Raw genomic sequence first — 25,997 nt, 5'->3', positions numbered from 1 at the left:
ATAATCCCCTAGGTGATGCTGAGGACACCGGGTATACCCTGCTGCTCAAGGGTGAAGGCACAGCAATCTGTGTATCTCCTAGGGCTGACTTTACTCCCCTAAGCAGCGTGTGTTGTCAGTGGGTGTGTCGGTAGGTACCTGGTTGTTATCTCTTTGCAGCGTCTGATGCGTTGCTGCTTTGGAAGCTCCTGGCCGTCTCTTTAAGCTGCCTAGTGTGAGTGCATTGCTTTGGTTACTCCTGCCACACGTGGTAGCTAGGGGGACAGATGTCCCACTGGCCTTGGCTCCAAGACATGCTGATCTGCTGATCGCAGGGGTGCTCCTTTCACGGGAGACTCTTTTGCAGCACTCAGCAACTGCTTTGTGCCTCGCTTCTGCTCACCGAGTGTGACAGGGTCTGTCCCATCCACTACAGATAAGGAAACGACTGCACCTCTTATTCTATATTATCTTCTTTTTGGCCTCTCCCACAGGAGGTATGTCAGATATGTAACTGTGCTGAGCACCAGCACGTGTTTGCTTATACTCATGTTCAAATTCAAGGCATTGTTTGTTAGGGAGCTATTGGAAAAGTTTCCTGATGGGGAAATTGTGTGATCTTACCAAGGCAGAGGAGCTCATCCCAAGTGAACATTCAGTGTGGCAGTGGAGCCACACAGTTTGTGTGTATGCCAACTCCCGTTGGCATTTACATGTTGTTGTTACGTTTCTTACTGCTAAAGGCAGTGCCGAGGAGCTCCGACCACTGACCCTGCTGTGTGAGGCACTAAATGAGTGATGAGTGAAGAGACCGTCCCTGTTCTAGGGATGTTGAAAGCCAAGTGCAGAGCAGCCTCTGTTGCAGCTTTGCAGGAATCTGCTTTGCAGGAATCTGCTTTGAGCCTGTGTGAGTCATTCTTTGGCCAGGAACACAAGCGATCGTTAGTTTTTCATTATTCTCAATCCATAACAGTTAACGGATGGATGGATAGATTTTGTTCCTTAGGCTGGTAAATTTTCTTGACAGTGTTGCAAGGCTGCTCTGTGTCTAGAAGTGAAGTGAGTGTTTGTTCCAGTTACTAATGAGGAAGAGAAGCCAAGGGGGTTTATTGTCTGGGGAAAGAGAGTCCGCTAAATGGTTAGCAATGAGCTGCCCCGAGTGCGTACACATTGAGTTGACCCAGAGTTCACTCCTTGCCTCAGGAACATTGCCAATGTGGGATAAATGGAGGGAGAGGAAACTGTGAACAAACAAGATGATTTTTTCACCCCCTTTTTTTCCTCCTTCTGCCCAAAATACTTGAACAGTGAAAATGAGAGATCCTTTTGTTCTTTAGTGTTTGTGGTGTGGTGGATTGTATTTTTTTTAACGACAAGAACCTACTAAATTTCCCAAGGCACTTGGTCTTGTTGCCAAATGCTAGGCATGGCAGGGCAGCATCTGGCAGACCGACCAAGTGGACAGATTTGAGAGGCTTAAGATTTTCCAAGTATTGCCTACAAGATGGTGAGCCTGTTGTTATTGCAGTGCTGCAAAGCAGGCAGATCACCCTGACAAGTGAGGAGATGGTGCTGCAGAGTAACAGTGTAATTCCTCTGCTTTTTATTTAATAACTAAGACTATTGTGGGGCAATAAAAAGAGGACAGAGGCTGTTGCATTGACTGGTTAGCAGCAGTGCTTAAAAGAAAGAGGGACAGTCGTTCCATGAATGCTAGAAATTGTGAGGCAAACAGAAAGGCTTATTTCTGTGACTGTTTTACCCCCTCCAAGTCGTTGTCTTCTGAAAACAGATCAGTAGCAGCCTAACATGGCCCACCAGAGAGAAGGAAAACAGTGGCTGCAGTGCAGTATCTTTTTGGCCTAAAATGTTTTCTGTCCCAAGCTGGGGACATTGTGACAGTGTTGCATTCACAGGGACCACTTTGGTCATGTGGCCTTAACACAGGTTGTTCTAAAATTGTTTTTGTTTTAGCCTTCTGTGAGGAAAAACATCTGAATCTGCTGAGATTTTGACAACAGTAAAAGCCTTCATAAGACACGCTCCATATTCAAGTCACGTTACAGCAGTTGGTGCTGAGTCAAAGATAATTTTTGTTCCCAAAACCCATCAACTTCTCCCTGGGCTTCTGAGGGGTAATGCTATCTATCACCCCTCTTTCCATTTCACAGAAGAGGAAACTGAGGCTGTCCTCTGAGAGCTGTCATGTCTTGCTTCTGCTCTTCTGGATTTCAAGGAGAAACATGTATGTGTGTAGAAGGAAGAGAGGATGCTGAGCACAGAGCAATGCCTCTTCCTTGTGTCTGTCTGCAGGTGACCTGCTGCCCTGCTGTGTGCTGACATGATGACAGCTAGCAAGGTGGCCGATGTGAGCAGCAAGTCTGAAAGCGGTGTCTGCAAGTCTGTTGAGAGGTGAGAGCTTTCCGTATTTCAGTGCTGGAGTGCTTTGCTTGTGTTTATTATCCCCAGTAGAAAGAAAAGCAAAGGAAGGAAACATTCTATCTGCTCTGCACTGTCCCCCCTCTCCTCATACTTTAAAAGACACCCTGTAGGTCGTGGGTGGTTTCATTGCCATCTTCAGAACTGTGATGCTTGACTGATAATGTCCTAGACTCACAGTGCTAGAAGAGGTCTGCCTCAAGGCAAGACTGTTTGTGCTGAGTATATCCCTCTCAATGTTTGCCCTGCCTGCACTTGAAATCTTCATCACTGGAGACTCCACAGACTCCTCAGACAAGCTTTACTGTCCCCACTCATTGCAGGTTTTTCCCAGGGTCCAGCCTTGGTTTCTGCTGCACAGTCCAGCCATCAGTGGCACTGCAATGCCCTGCTCCTTGGGAAAGGCTATGGTCGTCACAGTGCCAGCTCTTACCAAAAGCACGGTGGTTGTCACAGAGACAGCCAGGAGTTAAATATCTGTGAGGCTAAGGAAGAACCGTATCTGGCCTGGGGCCCATTTCTGCTCAGAAACCCGTCCCAGACTCAATTTGCTCTACAACTGAGTCTGCAATGGCTGCCAGCGTTGCTTAACTCCAGGACAAAGCTCAAGGCCTGCCAGCACACAGAGTATCCACATAGATGCTCTTACAAAAGTGCTAAATTCTGGAAGAGACCCACTTAATACATTTAATTTAATGGAGAAATTTCCTGAGTTGAACCTCGGTGTTGGGATCGTGGTTAAATGGGATTAATGATACGGGTTTGCAGCCCCGTAACTACCTTGTGTTGTCCTGGTGCTCTTTCCCAAGCCCTGGCAACCCCAAAGACATGTCTAAGTGCTTTGGCTCAGAAACGTTTTGTGTTGGAATAACTGTTCAGCTGGAACTTTTCTATATTGATAAAATAGCACAATATTAATATTGTGATACCACACACTTGGAACTCCCTAGACTAAATATATTAGGGATTTTTGGTGCAGTTTGGACAGTGAACACATTGAATCCTTTGCTCTGAGGGTGTTGAACCTGGTGTCTGTATGCTATGTCACGTGCTCTAGGCCAAGGGAGTGTGCCTGGGTGGATGGAAGCCCAAGCCCACATGTGGCCTGGGATGGTAAGGCCATAGAAATGTGATAATAAAAGCGCAGTCTTTATCCATTAATATACATTTGGGGAACACTTGGATGTATTGAGAGAGAGCCTCTGAGCAGGCACCAGAGGAATGCCAGCTATATCACATGTTTGCTTAACAGCAGCAATTTTGCTATTGTTTGCAAATGGTCCATTTTGCATTTATTTGTAGTGGACCTGCTTAATGCCCTGACCATGTTGAAAACTCTGCTGTGCTTCTGAACACAAATACACAAAAATGCTGGTGAACCTCTCATTGGTATCTGATGTTTAAAAAATACCTCTCTCACCTGCCACCTATTTCTGCTACAGAGAAGGACTTTATTTCAAACTGTGTCTTAGTCGTAACAAGAGGAGAGCATTGTGTTCTGGCTAGAAGGACCTTTTCCCGAGCATCCTCCCCCATAAGTCCATCTCTCAAGTGCTTGGTTTGAGCATCCTCTGCTGTTACCAGCTTCATGAGTAGGGCTTGTGGAGCTGATGAACTAAACCAAGGGTGAGCAATAGTGGTGAATGTTTCTTTTCTTTTTGTCTTTGGTGTGTAGGATCAAGCTTGCAGATAAAAACAATACAGCAGCTGTGAAGGAATTAGAAAGACCTTCATGTGGATTTTTGAGTGAGAGATGTTCTGAAGGTGCCTCTGTCACCCTGGGTTTAACACCTGAAGCTGAACTGGTTTCTTCTATGGTAAAGAACCCACTGGGAGCCTTGGAGAACTTGATACTGGATCCAAGGCTAGACTGCTTTCAGCAGAACATGCTTAGTCCCAAAATGATCATCAGTGACCCGTCTGTGGATCTGAACGTTAAAGAAAACAGTAAAATCATCAGGAGACAGATAGGAGGCACTCAGAATATACGGTCACCTGGAAAAATTGGCTTGAGGAACAAGTCATTCAGTATCAAGGACAAGATTTCAGAATGGGAAGGGAAAAAGGAAACACAGTCTGCTCCTCGCAGAGAGGAGGAGCAAGAAGAGGAGCACAAAGTGCCCTGTGTAACTGAGAAGACAAGAAGGGAAGCACTGGTGACTCGGAAAGTGGAGACCAAGAGACTTATGAACTGGGAACTGGAGTGCAAAGGGGCAGGCAAAGAGAATGAGCGGAAAGCAGGAACTCAGAAAGGCACAGGGCAGGCAGCAGAGCGAAAGGGGGAAGCACAGAAGGATGAGGAAGTGGAGTCCAGCCCTGGAAAATGCAAGGATGTGAAAGGTGGGAAGTGGGAGGTCCAAAAGGAGAATCTTTCGGTGCTTAGTCAGGTCAAGAAGCTAGAGCAGGCATTGAAAGAGGGCTCAGCAGAGCTGCAGCCACAGTTGCCTGGTACTTATTATTCCCCACAGTGCTTGCAGGAGAAGGCATCACAAGGACACACTGCTCCTGAGGGCCATGAAAGCACATGTGGGGCCGAGCTCAACAAAAGGCTTCTTGGCTTGGACTCTGAAATCAGTGAGCCAATTTTTGGGACTCTAGAAGAGGTAAGAACTTCTCATGTGAAATCAAAGGATTGCACAGTGGAGAATGTGTACACAGAGCCAGGGGTGCCGGAGAAGAAACCCTTCATCAACCCACTGCCAAAGCCTCGGCGGACTTTCAAACACGAGGGGGAAGAGGACTGGGTGCCAGCAGCTAGGAATAAAAGAAACCTACCCCCTCTTCCATCCATTCCTCCCCCTCCTCTACCCTCCTCTCCTCCCCCATCAGCAGTCAGCAGGAGGCTGTGGAGCGGGAAGCACAAGAACAACGCTGACCACAGGTATTCAGGCTGTGTTTCCCAAAGGTGTTGGTCTTCGTGGTGGAGCCCTGCCTTCCCATATCTCTCTGGGAGAACTGGGTCTTCCCTGTCACTCACCCAGAGAGCCTTGCTGGCCATAACCAGCACTCAGTCATCTCTCTGAGAACATACGAGCGACCAGCACAACTTCACAGGATAACTGTGAAGGGATAAGTCATGGCAGATTTGGGCTTTAAGGTCACTGTATTACTTGGCTTAACCTTCAAGCCCAAGATTGAGGGGTTTGGGGTTTTGTTTTGTTTTTTTAGCAGAAAATCTGTTTATTACAAAATGACTACAGCTGGTCTGGAACGGGGTCTGGAATGATAATCTCTAGACGCTACCGCAGCATTTTCACTGTTCATAGTAAACCTATTCCTCTAACTCAATCTGATGTGTGTATATTCTTCTGGGGTTCTCTTTTACCTTTTCTCCCCTCCCACATGTTTATGACACATTTTGGGGTGGGGAGTGTAAAATGCACGGCTATTTCTAATGCCTTCTGCATAAACCATCACTAAAAATTCCTGGCTTGAGTGCAGGAAGGAAAATCAAAACTTTCCAGCCTTGTTAGTGGGGGACACTTAATTGTTTTTTACCCTTTCTACCATCCTGCATGTATTTTTCCTCTACTGCTCAAAGAGAGCTGATTTTGGGCCACCCTATTCCTGCTGAGGGTGGGATCTGTGCTGTAAATGGGACCTCTTATGGCCTAAGGTTCTGTGCAGTGTTGCAGGATGTGCCACTTAACACTTCCATCTTCATCATGTGCTATTACCATGACAACCCAGATTATCTACGGCATCCCCAAAATTTCTTTATTTGTGTGGCTGATAAAAATAACTGATCTCAGTGTTTTACTTTTTGATGCTTTGTATGGGATGAGGCTGTGAAATGTTCTCTCCTTGTTAATTCATTTTGCCAACTGTGTGGCATGTTGGAGAAATGAATTAACCGTGATTTGGTTATAAATGCTGGTTAACTCTCCTTTTTGCTCCTTCTCCCCTCCCATCAATGGTGCAGGAAGTCATATGAGTTTGAAGACTTGCTGCAGTCATCATCTGAGAATGGCAGGGTGGATTGGTACGCGCAGACCAAGCTGGCCCTCACACGCACTTTATCTGAAGAGAACGTCTATGAAGACATCCTGGGTAGGAGCTTTGGACAGGACATACTGGGTAGGAGCTTTGGACAGGGAAGGGATTTGACTGCTAATGCTGAGTAACTGAGAAGACTCAGGGTCAACACACACTCACTGGACTTGCTGAATAAAGTGTGTTTATTATCCAAATGCAAACCAAGACACATTTTACACAGATTATTGGCAAGTAATAAGAAAAAAGGACAGAATATTTCAAAACTCATCAGCTTCAAAGATAAACCTGAGGCAGGTGGGAACAGCTTTTATTTTTTGCTGTCACCTCTCCTCTGTCTCCCTTTTTGTCCTGTGGACTACTTCTCACAGCTCTGGTCTGTCCATTTTGGTGAGGTTGTCACCGCTGAGGTAATGTGAACAGACTGAAAACATAACCTTGAAGTCAGTTTCCATGGTTCAGAAATAGGATTGTATATGGCTCCAGGTACTACTGAAATTAAGAAACTAGGTCCCACAATCTTTGAAATTGAGTTTTATTTCATTCTCTAACTTTGATGGCAGATCAATGTCATTTTAAAGATTATTTCCTGTAACACTCTCAATTTATGTAGTGTTTTTTAATATTGTGAGTTAGATGGCCTTTTATGGAACATAGAATAGAATCATCCCTCTTGAAAAAGCCTTAATAGGTTTTAGTAGCTCTAGGCTGGTGCTTGCGTAAAGGTCTTGGCTGAGTTTAGCAGAATAGGAAGAGAATAGCTGCATCATCTCTTGCCATGCAGCTGTATTCCTACAAAGGTGGTCTGTGTTGTTTGGCATGGGAGAAGCTGTGCTTTCTCAGGAGCAAGCCAGGCATTATTATTTTGATATGAGTAAAATCTGATCATACTTGGTGAGAAGGATTTCTCAAAGGAATCCTGTTCCTGTGGGACTGATGGCAGACAAGGTGATGCCAATCTGTCCTTTTTGACATTTTTGAAGCTGACAGCCTCATTTGTGGAACCGGGGACCTTGTGTTTGTTTTTTTCTTGTGTTTCCTTGGGGGGCCAGATGAACAGGGAGTGTCTGAGCATCTGCTGGGATTTTTTTTGTGTTGGGGCATGGTGGGAGGTCTCAGAAACCACTGTGTAAGGGTCACCTCATCAGCTGGAATAACATGGATAGCATTACAGAGTAGCTATATAGGCAAATCCGTACATTCACACCCCTGTGTCCCCAGCTTGCAGGGAACTCAAATACCAGGATGAAATTCCTCTCCCCTCTAGCTTTTAGTTGCAAAGATTAGAAGAAAACAATGTTATGGGTAATTGTCAGCTAATGGGTCGTGTTTAGGTTTTTTTTTCTTGCTGCATGTTTAGGCTTTGCCTGGAGTCAGTGATCTTTAATTGGTTCCTGCAGTCCTGTTGGTGTTACCATGGAAGCTTGGCAAAAGGGGTGGATGGGGATAACTCAGAAAAAGCTGCCGTTTTGTTTTTCACAAGATCACAGGCGGGTATAGTCCACAAAACAAACAATATGTGAAAACCACACCAATGGAGGGGGAACCAAGCCTTCAGCCACAGGACACTAGTATGACCCACAGATAATCATGTGTGTCTGTCAGGGCATGCGAGCACACACAAACACCCCATACTCATTATACATGACTTAGGAAGGTTTCAGCTGTTGGTGGGAGGACTGTTCCCTTTCCCAGCAAGTCACCCAGATTCCCTTCATGTGCTATCTTTTTACCTGTTCGCTGTTGCTTATCTGAAATATTGGAAATTGTACTGGGCATAGAGATGACAAGGTTTATTTGTCAAAAAGAGGGAAATGATGTTGTTTCTTCTAGACTGAGGCTAATTGGACATGCTAATGGACATACCCCATTGAGGATGGGGTAGGCAACAGAGCCCAAGCGTGTTCTTTTTTCTCCAACCTACCCAGTTATGTGACAGCTGAAGTATATTTTCACTACGGAAAAGTGCCATTGGAATTAGAAAGTGGAGCCACTTTCAGGGACAGGAGCACATTTGCTGACAAAATGTTCTTGCAGACTTGCTTTGCCAGTGTCACACATGCTTATCTTTCCCTCAATGAATTCAGATCCACCACTGTAGTACTGGGTATCCCCAAGCCACTGTAGAAGACAGTGTTGGAAAAGATTTGGGTTTCTGTCCTTGTCTGAAGACTTCAGCTGCACGCCTGCCCCAGCAGGGCAGGCAGGTGGGAGCACAGCAGTTAGACAGATCCTACAACCATTACCGGTCCTTGCTCCAGAGGATTGCAACATCACTGACCTCCAGTCTTTGCTCTCAGCCAAGCATTACATGACTATAAGTGAACGGTTGTTTCTTCAAGTCCCAACTGTGGGATGGCATGAAACGATGGCAATGAAGAGAGAAATCTCGTAACAAATTGCCTGCCCATGCAGACGCATGGGCTAGTTATTGGTTTCTTAGATGGTTGGATGAGGGTGTCACAACCTGCTTTTTCAGAGTTGCATGTTCTTTTTGAACACACCTATGTTTGCATTTCCCAGCACTGCTGAAAAGTGGGATGTAGGAAGTTCATTATATGTAATCTTGGATGTTTAAAACTCGGATTAGTTGTGTGCCTCATCTCCAGAATCAGTGGAAAGAAAGGGACACCTCTGTGTGATCATTCAAGTCTTGAGTTTTTGAGGGGATCTTAGATAAGAATGATCTGAATGTTCCTTCAGAGGTGTCCATCCCTGCCCCTCCACCCCCCTCCAGGGAGACAAACATCCTGACTTTGGATGGCCTGGGTTAGGTGAGGTGAATCCTTCACTCTTTCTAAAGTGGGGCGTGTGAGATTGAGGCATCCGTGATTGGTAGATATGTTTGAAAACCTAGACAGTCATCCATGTGGATTACATCTTTCTGCAGAGTCAGCCCAAGAGCAGTGCATCGCTTCAGCCCTGATTCAGTAATGACCAGAGGTCCCCCTAAACATGGGGTTTAAACAGAGGAGAGAGGACCTTTATGCTAGCCTTCAGGTCTCAGTTTCATTTGGACAGTTCTACACAGAGGACTGGAAAGAAGGAAATACAATTATGAACCGATGTGCATGAGAACCTCACAGCTTCCCTGAAGACAGGGAAATGACCTTGAGGACTTGCTGGGTCTTTTCCATCTGTAGTATCGGTGATATGTTCCTATGGCTGCATATGTCAGTGTCAGGGTTTGGACACTGTCCAGCAAGCAGCTGGACTTCTGGGGCTATGGAGAGAATGAAGCAATTGCAGGAATGCTTGAGAACAGGTCTTTATGTCTGATGTGGGAGGTGGGAGAAGGCCAGCAGATCCCCAAAAGATTTTTATGGCAAACCTCAAGAATTTTCTGCGCTTACAATCTCTTGCTTGTGGCTTTTTGCTGCAGATCCACCATTGAAGGAAAACCCTTATGAAGACATTGAGACCAACAGCCGCTGTTTGGGGAAGAAATGTGTCCTGACCTTCCCAGCATCCCCCACCTCTTCTGTACCCGGGACTCCTACTAAGGTACTTTGATTCAAGTGGCCATCTGTCTTGCTCCAGAAAGTTTTGGGTGAAATTCAGGATCTGTGTGGAAAAAGTAGAGTTTTGCCCATTTGACTTTCATCACATCAGTTTCTTCCTTTTTGTCTTTTACCACTGGTCAGAGTACAGTGTGATAAGAGGGTGTTTATTGCCTTTTTGCAAACTAAAAAACACCATTCCCTTATATAAATAGTTTGTTGTCTTTCACTGTCTACCTTCCCCTGGGGAGAAGACTTTTTGTTAATATAGTGCAAGAAAACTCTTTTTGCCTTCAAAGAGGGTATTTAAGTGCTTGTGTAATCAAGCCCTGCAGTCATCTTGGTTCAGTGTCAGTGGGCAGTGCACAGCCTGCCCATGCTGTTGCCAAGATGCCTCTGCAGCCCCCTCCCCTAGGATGCCTCTTTTGCTGTCTGTTGAGACTGGTTGCTGGGAAGTAATGCAATGCCAGTCCCCTGGTTAGGGGGCCAATACAGAAGGGGTGTCCCCACCAGCAACACAGCTCACAGCCTGGTGCCATTTTCCTCCTTGGCAGTGAAACTAAAAGAAGTAGTAAAACATTGATCAGCACCTCTTGCTCAGGGCTTACCGTGGCCAGCTGAGCTGTTTTGGTTGGTTCTTGTCTGTTTAGATAGTCCAAGCCTGGAACAGCAGGGGCAATGTGACAGCAGAATTCATCTTGGCCACAAATGGGTTCAGAGCAGATAGCAGGGATCTAAATACAGTTTTCCTGACCAAAGAGTTTCCCCATGCTCTCCAAGTTGTAGCTGTTACCTAACATTTTCAAAAGTTTGACGTGTGGCGTTTCTTGACGTGTTGCTCTTTTCCAACCAGCTTACTCAGTAACTGAGGTTTCTTTGGATAATTCAACACTTAAGAGTGAAAATTGTTCTGTGGTTCTTGATCCATTCTCTTCTTTGCTAGTTAGGTCTGGAGCAGCAAGAGACTATATATGAGTATTGGGATGAAGCTGATTTCCCTCAGAGAGCTTTGCATTCAGCTGTGCACCCCGATTTTCCACCTGTGCTATCAAAAGGGGGCTGCAGTGTTACACAGAAATGTCTTTCACCATAGATATTGTTGCCAGCAGGAGACAGTTAGTAAAGAGCTGAATGGGAATAATTATGTTACACTACAGTGCTTTGACATCTAAAAGCTGTGATGTGCGTCAGTCAGAAAAGTTCTGCAGCTCTCTTGGCAACAACGGGTTTTCAACTGGAGTGTGAATCACGCTGGAGAGCCTGCCCAGGCTAGAGGCTGATGGGGAATGGATCTGGACAGACTTTCAGTAGTAGATTATATCACTACTGCAGGATGAGATTCTTCAGTGCAAAGGCTCTTCCCAGCCTCATTTTAACACGTGACTTCTCTGTGGGTGGTAAGCTTTTTTGTGAGTGGAGCGTTTTCTGACAAACCATCCAGAGACACCTGAGCTAACCTGAACGAATGAATTGGTCTGACTAATACTCTGCTGAGTGTGTCTGTTGATGGAGGAAGACCATTATGCTGCCTCAGCTACAGTGCTGCTGTGACTTGTTCAGAATTAGCTTGGATGCCTCTTCCCTAAACCACTTAATGCCACGTAGATACGTTCTCTGGCAGTGCAGATACAGTGCCCACCACAGAAGGTGCAACTTAACCGTGTCATAACTGCTGGGAAGTTCTGTAGGAAAAGACAATAAGAGTTCTTATTGAGCATCTTTCTGGTGAGAAGTGGTTTGCCCTTCTTTATCTGGAGCTGAGCTTTCTGCTCCTCTGATGCTGTTTTTGGTCAGAAACTTTAAGAACTTTACTCAGCACAACTACTATTGTGCTCCCACTGAACTTCTGATGAGCTTAGGAGGAAGCCAGACTCCATAATTGTCTATCATGGCATTTCTTGTACCCTACTCTGAAATATTTAATTCTGGCTTCCGTCAAAGACAGCCATACTGACAGTACTTTTTGTCTGGTCTCACTGCTTCTCTGTTCCTCCTGGCCAGCTGCTCCTTATCCCAAATGCTTGTGGTTGGCTGGTTGGTTAGTCTTGTCTTGTTTACAGTCCCAGCTTCTGGATTACACAAGTCCTGGGAGATTTTTTTCACACTGGAGGAAGGCTTCTTGGCCAACCCCTGAGATTGCATTCTGGTCTGGAATTAATATGGGATGGTTAAATTGCTGGTCGAGATAGCCCTGGTGTAGCCCAGTGGCTGGGTGAGTTCTTTGCGCATGCAGAAATCCGTGAGCATTCTCAGGGCTGTTTTGCCAGCTGAGTATTTTACCAGATGTACCACCATGACAGTGTTAGCAATGAAGCAAAGGTATGTGAGATACTGTGTTCATTCATTTCTTCTCCTCCATTTCCAGTTGCTTTCCAAGCCCATGTTTTTCCGACAAAACTCAGAGCGGCGGAGTTTCAAACTGCCAGACATACGCAAACTGAGCCGTGATGGGACTGGGTCACCATCCAAAATCAGCCCTCCCTCGACCCCCAGCAGTCCAGATGACACCTTCTTCTCCTTGGGAGACCCGCAGAATGGCAAGAGGAGAAGGAAGATTCCCAAGGTAAATCTAGAGATTTTTCTCTTTTGCTTGGCTTCTTCTAGGCAGGAATGTGAGTATGAAACAATGTTTTCTTTAGTTTCCAGTGTGGCATCCCTGCAATATAGCTGTTGTCCTGGCAGTTGACTTGACTTGTGTTTAACCCCCTTTGTGCCTGAAGAAGGCTCACAAACATCTCTGCAAGTTTTAAAGAAACTATGTTTCCATCTGAGATATCATGATTGTCAGGAGAGATAAAATAATAATTTAAAAAAAGGCATTTTAGTTTTTGCATAAAAGTTGAAGCTTCTCAGAGGGGAAAAAGCAATTAATATTCTTGAAAAAAATGTACTGCATCATATTTCCATCCTTGCTTGATGGATAAGACAGACAGATATTGTCTGTGTGTTGTGTTGTTGTTCCCTTCTGGCAATCTGTTGTTTTTCAGTCTGATTCTTCATGCCTTGGCTGATTCTAATTTAAGGTAGGGTGTGATTTTAGGTGAACAATGAAAATACTGACATTTGAGTGACAAAAGGAGTCGTCTGTAGTCAGGAGCGTTTTCTGGAGCAACATTTCCTGCTTCATATTTGGATACAGCATGACTCCATTTCAATTTTATTTTCTTTCAGATCTAGCAGGAAGTGTATTCAGTCCAAATGAGGTTTGGCAGGAGTCTATCTATTGAATGTTTCAAATACACAGTTATAAAAACACAGTTGCTTATTCCAGTCTTTGCAGGACAAGCAGAGGCTACCAGGATCTGTCTGTGGTGATTTTTTTCTGAACCCACTGTTTTCATTTGGGGAAAAAGGGATGTGTTTGTGTATCTTGTTTCCTGGTTGCCAGATCTGTGTTCATGTTTGCATGTCTGATTTTTGAATGCCCTCTCTGTATACCTCAGCTCTTCAGGAATGAGCCAAAGACTACAAATGTCTTAAGGTTTTCTTTCCTAGTGTGCCTACACATCTGTACATGTGCTTGAGCTCTATCAGTATGTTCACACATACTTTTATGTCAACTGAAGGAAAGATTGCAAGTATATATTTACCAGGCAGTGACACTGAGCAGTCTTGCAGAACAAGCTCAGAACTGAGATCTGATGTGTCAGTGGCAAGATCAACCTGAGACTTGAGCTGGGCAGCTGGGTGGAGGCTGTACTTCCACATCAGAGCATCCTGCCTCTCACTTTAGTATATTTGGATCAGAGTTCCCTGACCAAGTGTTTGGTGGGCCAGTCTTACGTTGACCTCTGAGGACATATGTGCAGGGATCCCAGACTTCCTGACATAATCTGGATGCTGTGCCCATGTCCTGCTGCTCCTGCCTGGGACTTTGACAAGGAGGCAGCTCTGCTCAACAAAGCTTGGGGAAGCCTATCATGGTCCTTCTGCACCTCTGTTCCCCTTCAGGGTCGGATAGGGAGACCAGAGGCACTGAATGAGCCACCAAGCCCATCTGTCCCCAACACTGAAATGTCCTCTGTCCTCATCAGGTGGGAGGCTGGGGATTAAAGGACTTGCAAAGCAAGCCACTAGGTTAAAGTACTTCAGCATCATTGGCTCCCACCCATCTGAATTTCTTAAGCATTCCTTGTATATGTTTCCCCCATGCTTGATATGAAGGTTTTTCCAGCACTCGTCACAACAGATATTAAAGGCATGAAGACACAAAAGTTTGCTGTCGTCCTCCAGCCAGTTTTCTGCTTTCAAACGTGCAGACCAGGGCAGGTTCCCAGGGGACCCTCTGGTGCTCTCTGGACCCTGGGCCGTGGTATGGAGAGGCCCAGGTGGGCACCAACAAGCTCCAGTGGCCACAGAGTGTGGAAGTGCATTAAGGCCTTAAGGCCTGGCCTGTCATCAGGCCTCGTAAGCATGAGTGTACTGCTTCTGTACCGGAGCCAGGCAGATGCTGGTAGTTGTCAGTTCTGGGCCATCAAGTGAAGAGTTTCAGTATGGCCAGGGTTGGGAAACAGAGCACTTTGCATCAAATTGCAACTTTCTTTCTTGCCTAAGGAGGGAAATAACCTTGTTTGTCTGTTTATGTGTTTGCTGAACAGCTTGTGTTGAAAATCAATGCCATTTATGAGGCACGAAGGGGAAAGAAACGTGTCAAGAGGCTATCACAGTCTACAGAGAGCAATTCAGGGAAAGGTAAAGGAACTTTGAATCTTCATATGTCTAAGACTTTTTGAGAACTTGTCTTAGAGTTTAGGCTGCCTTAGTCATTTATGTGACGTTTTCTAGCATTTCTTCCAGTCCAGAGTGAGACTGAGTTGGGACTTCCACTCTTTCTTTTGGGAAGATAAAGTCTGATCCTCTGCCCAAAAGACTTTCATTAAAACAGAATTTTGGGTTTTTTGCTTCATTTTCATTCCATGGCTTTGTATGATAACCTTATAGGTCACACCAAAAATGTCCCCCCTTTTTGATGTTTATTTCTGGAACAGGCTGGAAGCTTTGGAGAGGAATGTTCTGTCCAAAAAGTCTGATTTGTTGAGATCAAAATATTTTGCAGGAATGTGTCACTTTAGTGAACTGTCCAGTGGAAGATAGTAGATTTTGAAACAGTGCTGGTTCCTTCAGCATTCCAGTAAACAAATAGCCTCAGTTGGGAATCAGGGTTTCTAGACTTGACTGTAAGACCATCTCCATCATAGCAAGATTGAGACTTTCAGCCTTTCACTGTTAATTAACAACTTGCCAGAAGTGTTGAGATACTTCAGAGAAATTACTTTTAAACATCTAATCTCTGTAAAACTTAAAATTACTTCCTTCCAACACATTATTTTTTTTCCAAAAGATCCTAAATTCCAGCAAAAGGTGACCGCTAGCTCTATTTGTTTCCCACATTTTATACAGGATATACACCCACAGGTGTATTTTTATATGAATGTTCAGGGGAAGCATCCCAGACTTGTCTCTACATCCTTTTTTTATACCCCTCCCTGAAGCATCTAAGGCATCATTGACAGAAACAGGCTATTGGACCATATAGACCTTGAGTCTGATTCAGTCTGGCAATTGTTCTTTTGTTTGTTTGCTTGTTTTTATCCCTTGTCCTGCAAACTACTGCATATTAATCAGTATTTTACCTTGGATAATATACTGCTCTGGTGTTTTATTCTTTATGCAACTCTTCTGGGTGTGCAAAATTAATTGTGGTGGTGGGTTTTTTTTATTATTCCCTGAATGTATGGGAATATTCTGAGGCTGGTAAGCTGTGGGTATGTCTGTGTGTCTGTGGGTATGCACCCTTGAAAAGAACAAGGCCCTTTGGATCTATACTGTCTTCCCCTTGAAGGTGCAAGGCCTGGCTTTCTCATGCCAGTGATAAGAAATGCACAGTTATAAATAGGCTTTACTTAATTCATCTTCCCCTTTCTTTTTTTCCTAGTTACAGATGAAAACAGTGAATCGGACAGTGATACTGAAGAGAAACTGAAAGGTAAGGCAAATGTGTGAAGAGAGCAAATGGCTCCTGATAAACTTCGCTCTGAGATCCTGGGTCAAGATCTCTCCTCTCTGTGTTCTGGAGAGGAGCTTATTTCCACTTAGAGTGCAGTGAGAAAACAAAGATCTCAATAACTGCAGAAAAAAATCCATGGATGGAGGACTATAGGAGTCCAAACCAAACATCTGTTCCAATTGCCATCAAAGCTTTTTGCATTGACTTTCCTAGATGTCTTTGGACACTATGGAAATACAGTGAGGTTTTTATAAGTACACAGTCACAAGTGTGTGACCAGGCTGACAGCAGCAAAACTGCATGGGACAGAGTGTTCAGAAACCCCACTACACATTTACTAAAGGAGAAAAACCACAAGCCAGACTTGCTAGCTAGGAAAACAGAATTGCACTATATGACTTATTACTGGTTAAATTCTTCTGCATTGGCTGAGTTGGGATAAAGCACTGCATTGCTTGCTTCACTCCCGTAGAGCTGTATGGTATACTGGTCTCCATAATACTATTCTGAAACCTTCTTGTATTGGTAATTAGCCCTGTGACATGCTGGTGGCATTACAATCTTTTGGGAATTTATATGGCAAATTCAAAGTCCTGACAGGGTTATAATGCAAAATGGAAACTCCCTCAGATTCCCAAGTTTCCTGACTCACATACACACTTGATCTGGGTAGCAGGTCAGTTCCCAAGATGTAAGTCATAGAATGGGTTGGGTTGGAAGGGACCTTAAAGATCATCTAGTTCCAACCCTGCAGGGACACCTTCCACTAGCCCAGGTTGCCCAAAGTCCCATCCAACCTGGCCCTGAACCCTTCCAGGGAGGGGGCAGCCACAGCTTCTCTGGGCAACCTGTGCCAGTGTCTCACAACCCTCACAGAGAAGAATTTCTTTGTTATATCTAATCTAAATCTACCTTCTTTCAGTTTAACATCGTTACCCCTCATCCTATCCCTACACTCCCTGATAAAGAGTCTCTCCCCATCTTTCCTATAAGTCCCCTTTAACTACTGGAAGGCCACTATAAGACCTCCCTGGAGCCTTCTCTTCTCCAGGCTGAACACCCCCAGGCATAAGCAGCAGTTCCCACTCTGTGTCAGCCATGGTGTGTTGTGTTTACAAGTGTTCATCCTTACCCTCTTTCAGGCTTTTATGACAGAAACTTCAGACTGAATTCCCTCTTGTGAACACAGCTTCCCACACAAGAACTACTGTATGCTCTTGCTCTCCTCTGCATTGGGAAATCTTTTATCTGTACTGCTGTGTTGGCAAGATCAAGATGAAAATTGCTCCCACCGCCTACCTTTTGACAGGTTCTCAGGCTATCCTGAAGACAGGGAGAGAAAGCTTGTGCCCCAATTGCGCAGAAATTACATTCACAACTGTCTTGAAACACGATGTTGTGAAATATAGTCCATGTTCAGCTGTAGCTGAGAAGAACTGTGTAGATGTGGCTAGGAAGACTCAAACTCTTGTCTGTAACTGGTTGCCATAGTGAATCATGTGCATTAGCATGGGTTTCTATGTAATGTCTGTATAATTGCAGCAAGGAACTTCCTGTAGAGGGGGGATGATGGAGATCATGTGAAGTCACCTCAAATCCAACAGCACTGGACTCTGAACAACATCCAGATCCATATCTGGATCTGAGTCACTGTGCACTCTACATAACTGTGAACAGTAGCTCTGGCACTTGCTGTTTGCTTTAGCTATACCTGTATTTTGCTTTATGCCTTGTTGAACTGTCAATTTTCCTATTTTTAAATGGGAAAGTGAGATGATTTATCAAGTTTCTTTTGTCTAGGACTTTCGATTTTTTTACCTAACAGACAAACACACCAGCCAGTTACTTCTGCTTAGCAAGTCACTGTATGTCATCTGAGACACAGTAAATCATCAGACAGCAATCATCACGCTGCATGTCGGAGCCATAAGTGTTAACCCTTGGGAAGGAAAAATGTTTGAACACAAGCTCTGCCACGATCACAGCAGTAAAGTTCTGGTATCTTTAGTAGGTTGCACAGAATATAAACAATGCAGAGCTTGAGTGAGTGCTTCAGAAGCACTCAGCATTGCTGTGACACTGCTCCTTTTGAAGTCCCTGGTAAAACAGAAATCACTTCCGAAAACTTTTGAAGAATTACAGCCCTAGAGCAAATAGCATAGTAGGTGATGAAAGAAGAGAGTCTAAGCCATCTTTCTAGGTCTTTAACTGTCCAGGGATTGTTACACTCCCTGATTTAAGAGACACCCCAAGATTGCTTTAAATTATATTGTCTGGAATAGTCCATGAGTGGCACAACTTTACCAGACAAAAGTCAAGCATCTGTCCTAAAGTATATACCATCTCTCAGGAAGCCCTGTCTCCCAGGCAGACTTCTTATGTATTTGGAGTTCCTGCAGTATCCATGTGGTTGTTGCTTCTGTCAAAACGTTGCATTGCCACCCGCGTTTGCAAAAAGCCCAGTTGTGAGAATGTGCTGTAGTCTCTGCTTGTAGTTAATTCTTTCTTTCTTTTGTAGTAGGGGTAAGGGAGACGTCATGGAGATTTAATTTGGGATGCGACTGAAAAACAAAGCAAGGGGGGGTGGTCTTAGGGAATCTCATCTGGTCTCTTCTCAGCAGGCAGCTTTTCATTACTTTCCATGCTGGAATGTTTATTGTCCCACAGCTCATGTGTGTTGCAGTTACAGCTTGCTTGGCAGTTTTTCTTGTTTTCCCATTGTCTTGGGTGAGCTTGTAGAAACATGGTCCTAAGCAATTAGTTTTAGGCACAGGAAGGACTGGCATGAGCCAGCCTTTTTCATTTGCACCTCTCTTCACATTTTTTTTGTTGTTGGCCTACAGCCCAGCCTGCGTTACTGAAGCTGGGAGTCCCCAGCGTTACGCAGCCAGTGGAGCCCTAGCCTGACCCAAGTCCTAGTCTTGTAAAACCATGGGGATCGCTACCCACAGCCTCCTGAACAAAGGTGATCAGTTGTCTAACTATGCTAGCTTTGAAAGATGCATAAATGAATGCTAGGATGAATATCCAGACATCGTCTGTTACACCATGTTCCATACTGACCTTAGTTTGAGTTGTCTTCAGCTGTAAAAGCTATCCATTAAATCCTTGTGCTGCCTAAGCTCTTCAAAATGATGGCACTCACAAGACTACATCCTGTCTCTCTCGATATCTAGAATGCAGCTTCCAAATGGTTCCCACCTCTTACTCAGCCACTGACAAAATAAATGTGGTGAGGCGGTTTCAAGTTTATCCATAAGTCTTTGCAAAGCACTGTTTGCTCTGTGCAAAGAGCTAGACAAAGTCACAATCTCTAATTTTTTTTTCATAGCTCACAGCCAGCGCCTGGTGCATGTGAAATCTCGCCTGAAGCAAACTCTGCGGTACCAAACCTTGGAACGGGACTTGATTGAATATCAAGAGAGGCAGCTGTTTGAGTACTTCGTCGTGGTGTCACTGCACAAGAAGCAGGCTGGGGCTGCCTATGTTCCTGAGGTTACCCAGCAGTTCCCATTGAAGGTGCGGTGATTTTTGGAAGGTCTGGCTGACATGTCTCAGGTTGTGTGGTGCACTTGCACAGCTGGAGAAGCCACAGCTTCTCTGTTGACCACACATCATATCAGTAACCCCTCTGCTGTCTCAGTGTTCAGTGAAACTGAAGATAGAGGGGCTGCAGTCACCCCCCAAGAATTGTCATGGTGTTCCTCACTGTTGAAAGCAGCTGGTTTAGATCTTTTGCTGCCTTTGGTTATGACTTTTATGTAGCTATTCCCTTTCTCCCCCTTTTCTCTTTAAAGCAAAATGACACTCGGGAGAAGACACGTGTTTTCAAATGGAGGACACAGCTTTCACCAATAGGCTAGCTCACAACAGGGAATGAGGAATGGGAGAAACAGAGCTGGTGTGATGGTGTGTTTGTAAATGGAACATAACCAGAGGTCCCCTCAGACTTTAGTTCTCTCACCACTTGCTGGAAGATATGTCCCAGATTAGAGGCACAATGTAGCAGGGACAGGTGCTGCAGATGCAGCGCTCGGTAGAATTGGGGGCACAGAGTTACTTTAAGATATCAAAAGATTAGGTGAGCCAGAATCACAGAAATTTTAATACCTTCCAGGCAGAAGCTTAGGCTCTGTCATCACTTCTTCATTTGTCACAGGAAAAATATTTGAAGTCATTCCATCCCCACATGACTAATTGGAAACATTCCTTCTCTCTATTCTGCTAGCTTGAGCGCTCGTTCAAATTCATGCGTGAGGCAGAAGATCAGTTGAAAGCTATTCCCCAGTTTTGCTTCCCTGATGCAAAAGACTGGGCCCCTATCCATCAGTTTGCCAGGTAAGTACTGTACTTGGTATCCTGATTCATGAGAAACAGGTTTATATATCAAGCTAATAAAATATGAGAGCTGTTATGGTAGAAAATTGGGCAGACTCCTGAGAGAGGTGTATTGTAAATGTGAAAATATTGTGGGTTTATTGGGTCTGTATGTCAGAGACTTTTAATGTGGGTGACTATCTTGTCATTCTGCTTTCTCTTTCTGCAGTGAGACGTTCTCATTTGTCCTGACAGGAGAAGATGGAAGCAGGCGATTTGGATACTGTAGGAGGCTGCTGGTAATTTTCCCTGTTTCATTCTTTCCCTAGAGATGCAGCCTTCTGTGGAGTTGGTGTTACTGGCACCTGCTCTGGAAAGTGGAAAGCTGCTGCTCTTCTCTTTCAGTGTGGAAAGAAAGAGAGGCAACAGAGCAGCTTTGCTCTTTTCTGCTCTGCTCAGTGCCAAAGTGCCTCTCTGAATACCATCCTCCACTCCAGGCACAGCTCTTTTACATTTTTCTTATACCAGTGCTTAACATTTTGATCATGGACTGTTTTTTCATCACTAAGCTCAAGACAGGGTTTGTCTCCCTTAGGTTTAGATAGCTACTAAACAGTTGTCTAAACCTGTGCTGGTCCTGTAGGTTCAGAGTTTTCTCTGTAGAATAGTCTGCCCTCCTTTAGTCATTTGACTTAAGAAGATTGGTATCATACTGTACCCATTTTTCCCCACTGTTTTTAGCGTACCAGGGTTTGAGCCAGACTTAAGGTATTGTCATCAGCAGCATGCTGTCAAATGTCTGCCGGTTTCTGAACCAGCCAGCAAGCTGCGGAACTAAGAGACCTGTCACTCTTATCTTTGCACTGGTTATAACTGACATTTTCTTGGTGATTTTTGTGTGTGTATTTGTGTTTGTCTTGAAAGCCCAGTGGGAAAGGGAAGCGCCTCCCAGAAGTTTACTGCATTGTGAGTCGTCTTGGATGCTTCAATCTCTTCTCTAAGGTGAGGGGGGATAGAGACTTTGTGCTGTAGGCCAAGAGGGACCTGAAAGTGAGGTCAGCCCCAGAGGAATGGGGATCAGGGAAGCTGATGGCCGAAGAAAGGGCTTGAAATAGTGTTGGCAAGGCAACCACATGTTAATTCCAGAACCTAGCAAAAACACAGTTAAGAGGAAAACTAGATTGTCAGCTGTTGCCTTTTTCCTTCAGCAGAACTACTAGAACACATGCACTGAAAGATTAAAAGGTGGAGTCCTGACTCCGAGGGTGGTGGGGAGTTTGCAAATTGTAAGCTTTCCAGTGACCTCACTGGAGCTGTGTTTCTCTTGCTGAAGGAAATAAAGAGTATTCAGCAGCACCTTTTACCTTCTTCCTTATGATTCAAGGCTCCATGTCAGTTAAGGAGAGACCATAGATGCTGTTGCACTTCCCTCCTCTTGATTTACATGTTTTTGTGTCTTCATGCCTTCATTTCAGATCTTGGATGAGGTCGAGAAGAGACGGGGCATTTCCCCAGCCTTGGTGCAGCCTCTCATGAGGAGTGTCATGGAGGCACCTTTCCCAGCTTTGGGCCGGACAATTACAGTCAAGAACTTTTTGCCAGGCTCAGGAACCGAGGTAAAGACACCACTCCAGAGAGAGGGAGACTTAATCCAGCAAATGGTGCAAAAGTGGTGACTGGAAGTTGGGACTGTGACATAGCACTGGGGACCTTCAAGGACATTTTTTGGCAGCAGTAGGGTGGGGGAAGCTAAGGAGTAAAATAAGGGACCCAGAGGGAATGCCGTGGAGACTTTTCCAGTGACCATCAAAAAGGAAATCATATGGTAAAGGTGAAGGTGAGGACACGTTAACTAGGCTAATATGGTAAAATTAATTGGGGCATTGGCCTTGAGGCCGAGTGGCACAGACTGGTGGACCTCATGCTGCATAGCACATGACCTTGGATCTGCTCGAGGTCCCCCCGCACTTAACTTCCTGAAGACAGGATTCATAGCATGTGCTCCACCATCCTTAATACACAAGTGCTGTTGGTGTGGGACAGGGCACAGGGTTCTGGTCAAAAAATACCTGAAATCACTCAAGGGAAGTGTTGTAGCCTTTCAGAATGGCATATTTACAGCATGGAGGTGAGGGTACATGTTGCATCTCCCACAGTGTGGTGTGAGGACAGTTGGGAGAGTTTTAAGAATGCAGAGCTGTTGAAGGACTCTGAGAGGTTTGAGGAAGCCAAATAGAACATGAGAGAGAGGAAAGTGAGCACGCTGCTGAAGGTTATGTCTGAGGGCTTTCAGCATGTCACTACATGATTACATTCTAACTAACTAACTTACATTCAGCTAAACTGAGAAAGTCCAAACTAAATGAAATTACTGCAGAGCAGATGCATAGCTGGTTAAAAATCTGCACTCAAGGAGTAGAGTCCCAGTGGCATGCTGTCAGGTTGTGAGAATGTTTGGGCTGTTTTGTTTCTAGGATCCTTAATGTTCATTAATTATCTGGTTGATGGCATAAACCCCACATTTACACAATGGGTAGATGACGGCATTGGGGTGGGTTGCAGGCACTTTGGAGAGTAAGGGATTAAACTTTGAAATGACCTTGCTAAAATGAAGATTTGGTCTGAAATTCAATACGGACAGGAGCAAAATGCTGGGAAGAAATGAGCGGTCTAATACAACATGGAAGTAACTGGGTAAGCAACAGTACTTCAGAAAAGGATCTGGCGGTATAGTGGGCCTTAAAGTGAGCAGAAGTAACAGTATGGTATTATTTAGACAAATTGTGGAAGAAAATGAAGGGATGAATAATAAATAAAAGCTTTTTCTCTGCTTTTCAGCATTGGTGGAAATTTATTTAGAATATAATTTTCCAAAAAATGCAAACACTAGGAGAATGCTCCAGAAGTTCCACTTACTAAGTGGTTTAGAAAGTACAGGCAAAGATTGAGAAAACTGTTTGCTTAATACAGAAAACAAAGGACAAAGGAGGGCACGTGACAATAACGTTCCAGTATTCAGGAAGTTTCCTACAGAGGAGAAGGTGACCAGTTGCTCTGAGTTGTATACTGAGAGTAAGACAACAAATGAAGTAATTTGCCACTGAGATGTTTCAGCTACAGGCATGCTGTTGGTTAGGGTAGCTCAGATCTAATTTTCTTGTGGGATTTATGAACTATCTGGTGTTGGAGGCTTTCAAGAACAATTTAAAGAAGCTCTGTCTAAGATAAGGAAAGGAGTATGAAGTACTAAGGTGCTGTGACAGGAATTCTTTAAGTAGATATGAATGAAGGAAAATGCCCACAAGCTGCTCTTTTCTGTAAGTGAAAATTTATAATCAGTAGGATAGAGATCCATCTTCTTCCAGTAAAAAAAAAAAAAAAAAACCCAACAAAAAAACCAAACCAAAAACATAACCATAAGAGTGCAAATTTAAAAGGCTTCATGCCATTTTGCTGCTTGAATGCCAGAAAGGCTGGAAACTACTCCTCGCTGGACACAAACTAGTTTTCTTCCTTATGAAGAGCTCCCTGTCCTCAGCCCAGTGGGGAGAACTTGTGGTTGGTCTCATGCTGTGCCCATTGCAGTGAACTCTGGATCATCTTCATCTGGAGGAAGGATTTGTTGGGAGGTTTTTGGAGAACTGTGTTTGAGGGCTTAACACTGTTCAGTGTTCACCAGCACAGTCAGTAAGGCTTGTTAGCTGTGAAAATACCTGTGGGGTCCTTGCTTGCTGCAGTGCGTGGACAGCAAGAGCCAACCTGTGGTGTTTTTCTCTCCAACAGGTCATCGAGCTGCGGCGGCCTCTTGACTCCAGGCTTGAGCATGTTGATTTTGAGTCCTTGTTCACATCCCTAAGTGTGCGGCATTTGAGCAGAGTCTTTGCCTCCCTGCTTCTGGAAAGGAGGGTGATCTTTATTGCGGACAAGCTCAGGTACCCTCTTGCATTTCCTTAAACAAAATGCTGACAAGGAAGGGAGGCTGAGAAGACAACAGTGAATGATCTCTCTGCTTTGTTCTTTTTTTCTTCTCTGCCCTTTTCCGACTTCTTATCTGATGTGAGTAGGGCTGTATTTCCCAGGAGTGGAGAACTCAGGCCATGCACCATAGTTTTGCTTTGTCCCTAAGGAGAACCAAATTCCCTTTTCTCCAGATGGTTTTAGAGCAGAGGCCTGGTGCTGAAAAAATGAAACCTCTCCTTTTACTCCATGATGCTGCAGTGTTCCCCACTGAGCTGCACTGGAATTTCCAAGGATCAAGCCTCGGGCAGAGATTACCATCCCTTCTGGGTTGTTTCCCGATGTCACAAAATCTTCTTAAATCTTCAGCTTGTATTTTAATATTGGTTCCTAAAGACTTTCTTCCTATGAGAGACGAAGGTAAAGGATGCAGTGAGGGAGAATGAGACAGAGGACTTCCGTCTTCTATTTTGAATCTGTTCAATTTGCTTCCTTGAATTTTTTTTATTGTTCTCCTAAATTATGAAAATGAGCCCTTGTTTCTTTAAGATCTTGTGCAGCTGGTGGCTGGCAGCTCTCCAGCCCTTGAAGCGCTTGAGGATTCAGGGAGGAAAGTTCGCCAAGGCTGGGAAAGAAAAGCTGCCTGGATGAGTAATGACACTTAGGAGCACGCTCAGGTTTCAGGAGTGTACAATGCCCCTAAGCTGTCTGTTTTCACAACTTCCAGGGAGCAGGCTACAGCTCTGGGAGTGAGCACCAGGGCAGAGAGTGGGGAGGCCTCTTCTAAGGAAAGTAAAGGGAAAAATTCATCCTGCAGGTATCCGGGGCTCTCTGTGGGCAGACCTCAGGCAATCTCATCACAGGAATAGGAAGAATGGAGAGAAGGAAGCTGTAGCATCCAGGCAGCACTGGCTGCTTGCAGTTTTTGGCAGCTGCCTTGGGTCAGAGAGGGAAGAGTTGCTTCTTTATAATCGCTGATATGTATATGCATAGATATTTAGTATTCTGGATACTTAAGCCACACATTTCATGCAAAGCATTCAGACTTACACTGAAAATGAGAGAATTCACCCAAATACTAAATTTCTACATAGCATATATGATTTATGTGATAATTTATGGTGACAGGCTTTATTTTCAAAGGTTTTTCTCCTCCTCTGTAGGACAGATTTTACATTTTGAGAAAACCTCTTAAGGACCCATGGCATGAGGTCTGGGTGGTAAGAGTAAATGGTAGGAAACTTTTTTTTTTTAAGGCATCACTTTAGAATGAACCTTATTTACCAGATCTTTTCCTATCGTGTCTCTGTATGACAGCACACCATGTTTTTTGAGCATTGCAGAATATCTCTAATTCAAAACACTTCAATGGGTTTTGGTGGGTTTTTTTCCCCTGTATCTTTTGTCAGTGTATCCAGGGTCTTTAGGAATGAGTCCAGCTGCCCAGGGCTGTAAAAGAGAACAGGAGAGAGCTCTAGAGTCATAGTTTCTAGAATCTCTGAATGTACCATAAACAGCTTTTTCCTGTGAAAAAAAAGAATTGCCACTTTTTACAGATCCAGGGACTGTTACACCACAGGGCTCACATTCAAGTGTTTACCTTAGATTTGCCAGCTCACTAAAAGACTTCTAATATTTGATGTTTCTGAGAAGACCTTGCTCTGAGCAATTTCAGGAGAGTCTTTTTCTTTTCCTGTAACAAAATGCGAAGTTTCTCTGAATAATTTTTGTGGACAAAAAACTTGAAAATTACTCCAAAGAACTGTAAAGGCTTGAAAAACAGAAGACAAAGGAAATAATCCTCA

General features: G+C 44.4%; 1 protein-coding gene across 4 annotated transcripts in view; it reads left to right on the top strand.

Annotated features, from left to right (window-relative positions):
• The window catches only part of DENND2A (DENN domain containing 2A), a 61,488-nt gene that overhangs the window by 22,621 nt on the left and 12,870 nt on the right, over nt 1–25,997 (top strand). For 3 of the 4 annotated variants that reach the window (XR_012633376.1, XM_074902005.1, XM_074902002.1), the window contains exons 2-14: nt 2,293–2,391; nt 4,094–5,299; nt 6,341–6,495; nt 9,794–9,915; nt 12,277–12,474; nt 14,510–14,603; nt 15,847–15,897; nt 19,250–19,437; nt 20,147–20,256; nt 20,465–20,534; nt 21,160–21,237; nt 21,711–21,851; nt 24,019–24,167. Coding sequence is in view for 3 of the 4 variants with exons in the window: in XM_074902005.1 (XP_074758106.1) it covers nt 2,321–2,391; nt 4,094–5,299; nt 6,341–6,495; nt 9,794–9,915; nt 12,277–12,474; nt 14,510–14,603; nt 15,847–15,897; nt 19,250–19,437; nt 20,147–20,256; nt 20,465–20,534; nt 21,160–21,237; nt 21,711–21,851; nt 24,019–24,167 (2,633 nt within the window). In the remaining variant the exon portion in view is untranslated. The remainder of the gene's footprint in view (nt 1–2,292; nt 2,392–4,093; nt 5,300–6,340; nt 6,496–9,793; nt 9,916–12,276; nt 12,475–14,509; nt 14,604–15,846; nt 15,898–19,249; nt 19,438–20,146; nt 20,257–20,464; nt 20,535–21,159; nt 21,238–21,710; nt 21,852–24,018; nt 24,168–25,997) is intronic. The other variant, XM_074902004.1, reaches the window with a different exon arrangement.

The sequence above is a fragment of the Athene noctua genome, chromosome 3 (assembly GCF_965140245.1).
Source record: "Athene noctua chromosome 3, bAthNoc1.hap1.1, whole genome shotgun sequence".
Classification (NCBI taxonomy): Eukaryota; Metazoa; Chordata; class Aves; order Strigiformes; family Strigidae; genus Athene; species Athene noctua.
This window is presented reverse-complemented; position numbering and strand designations above follow the sequence as displayed.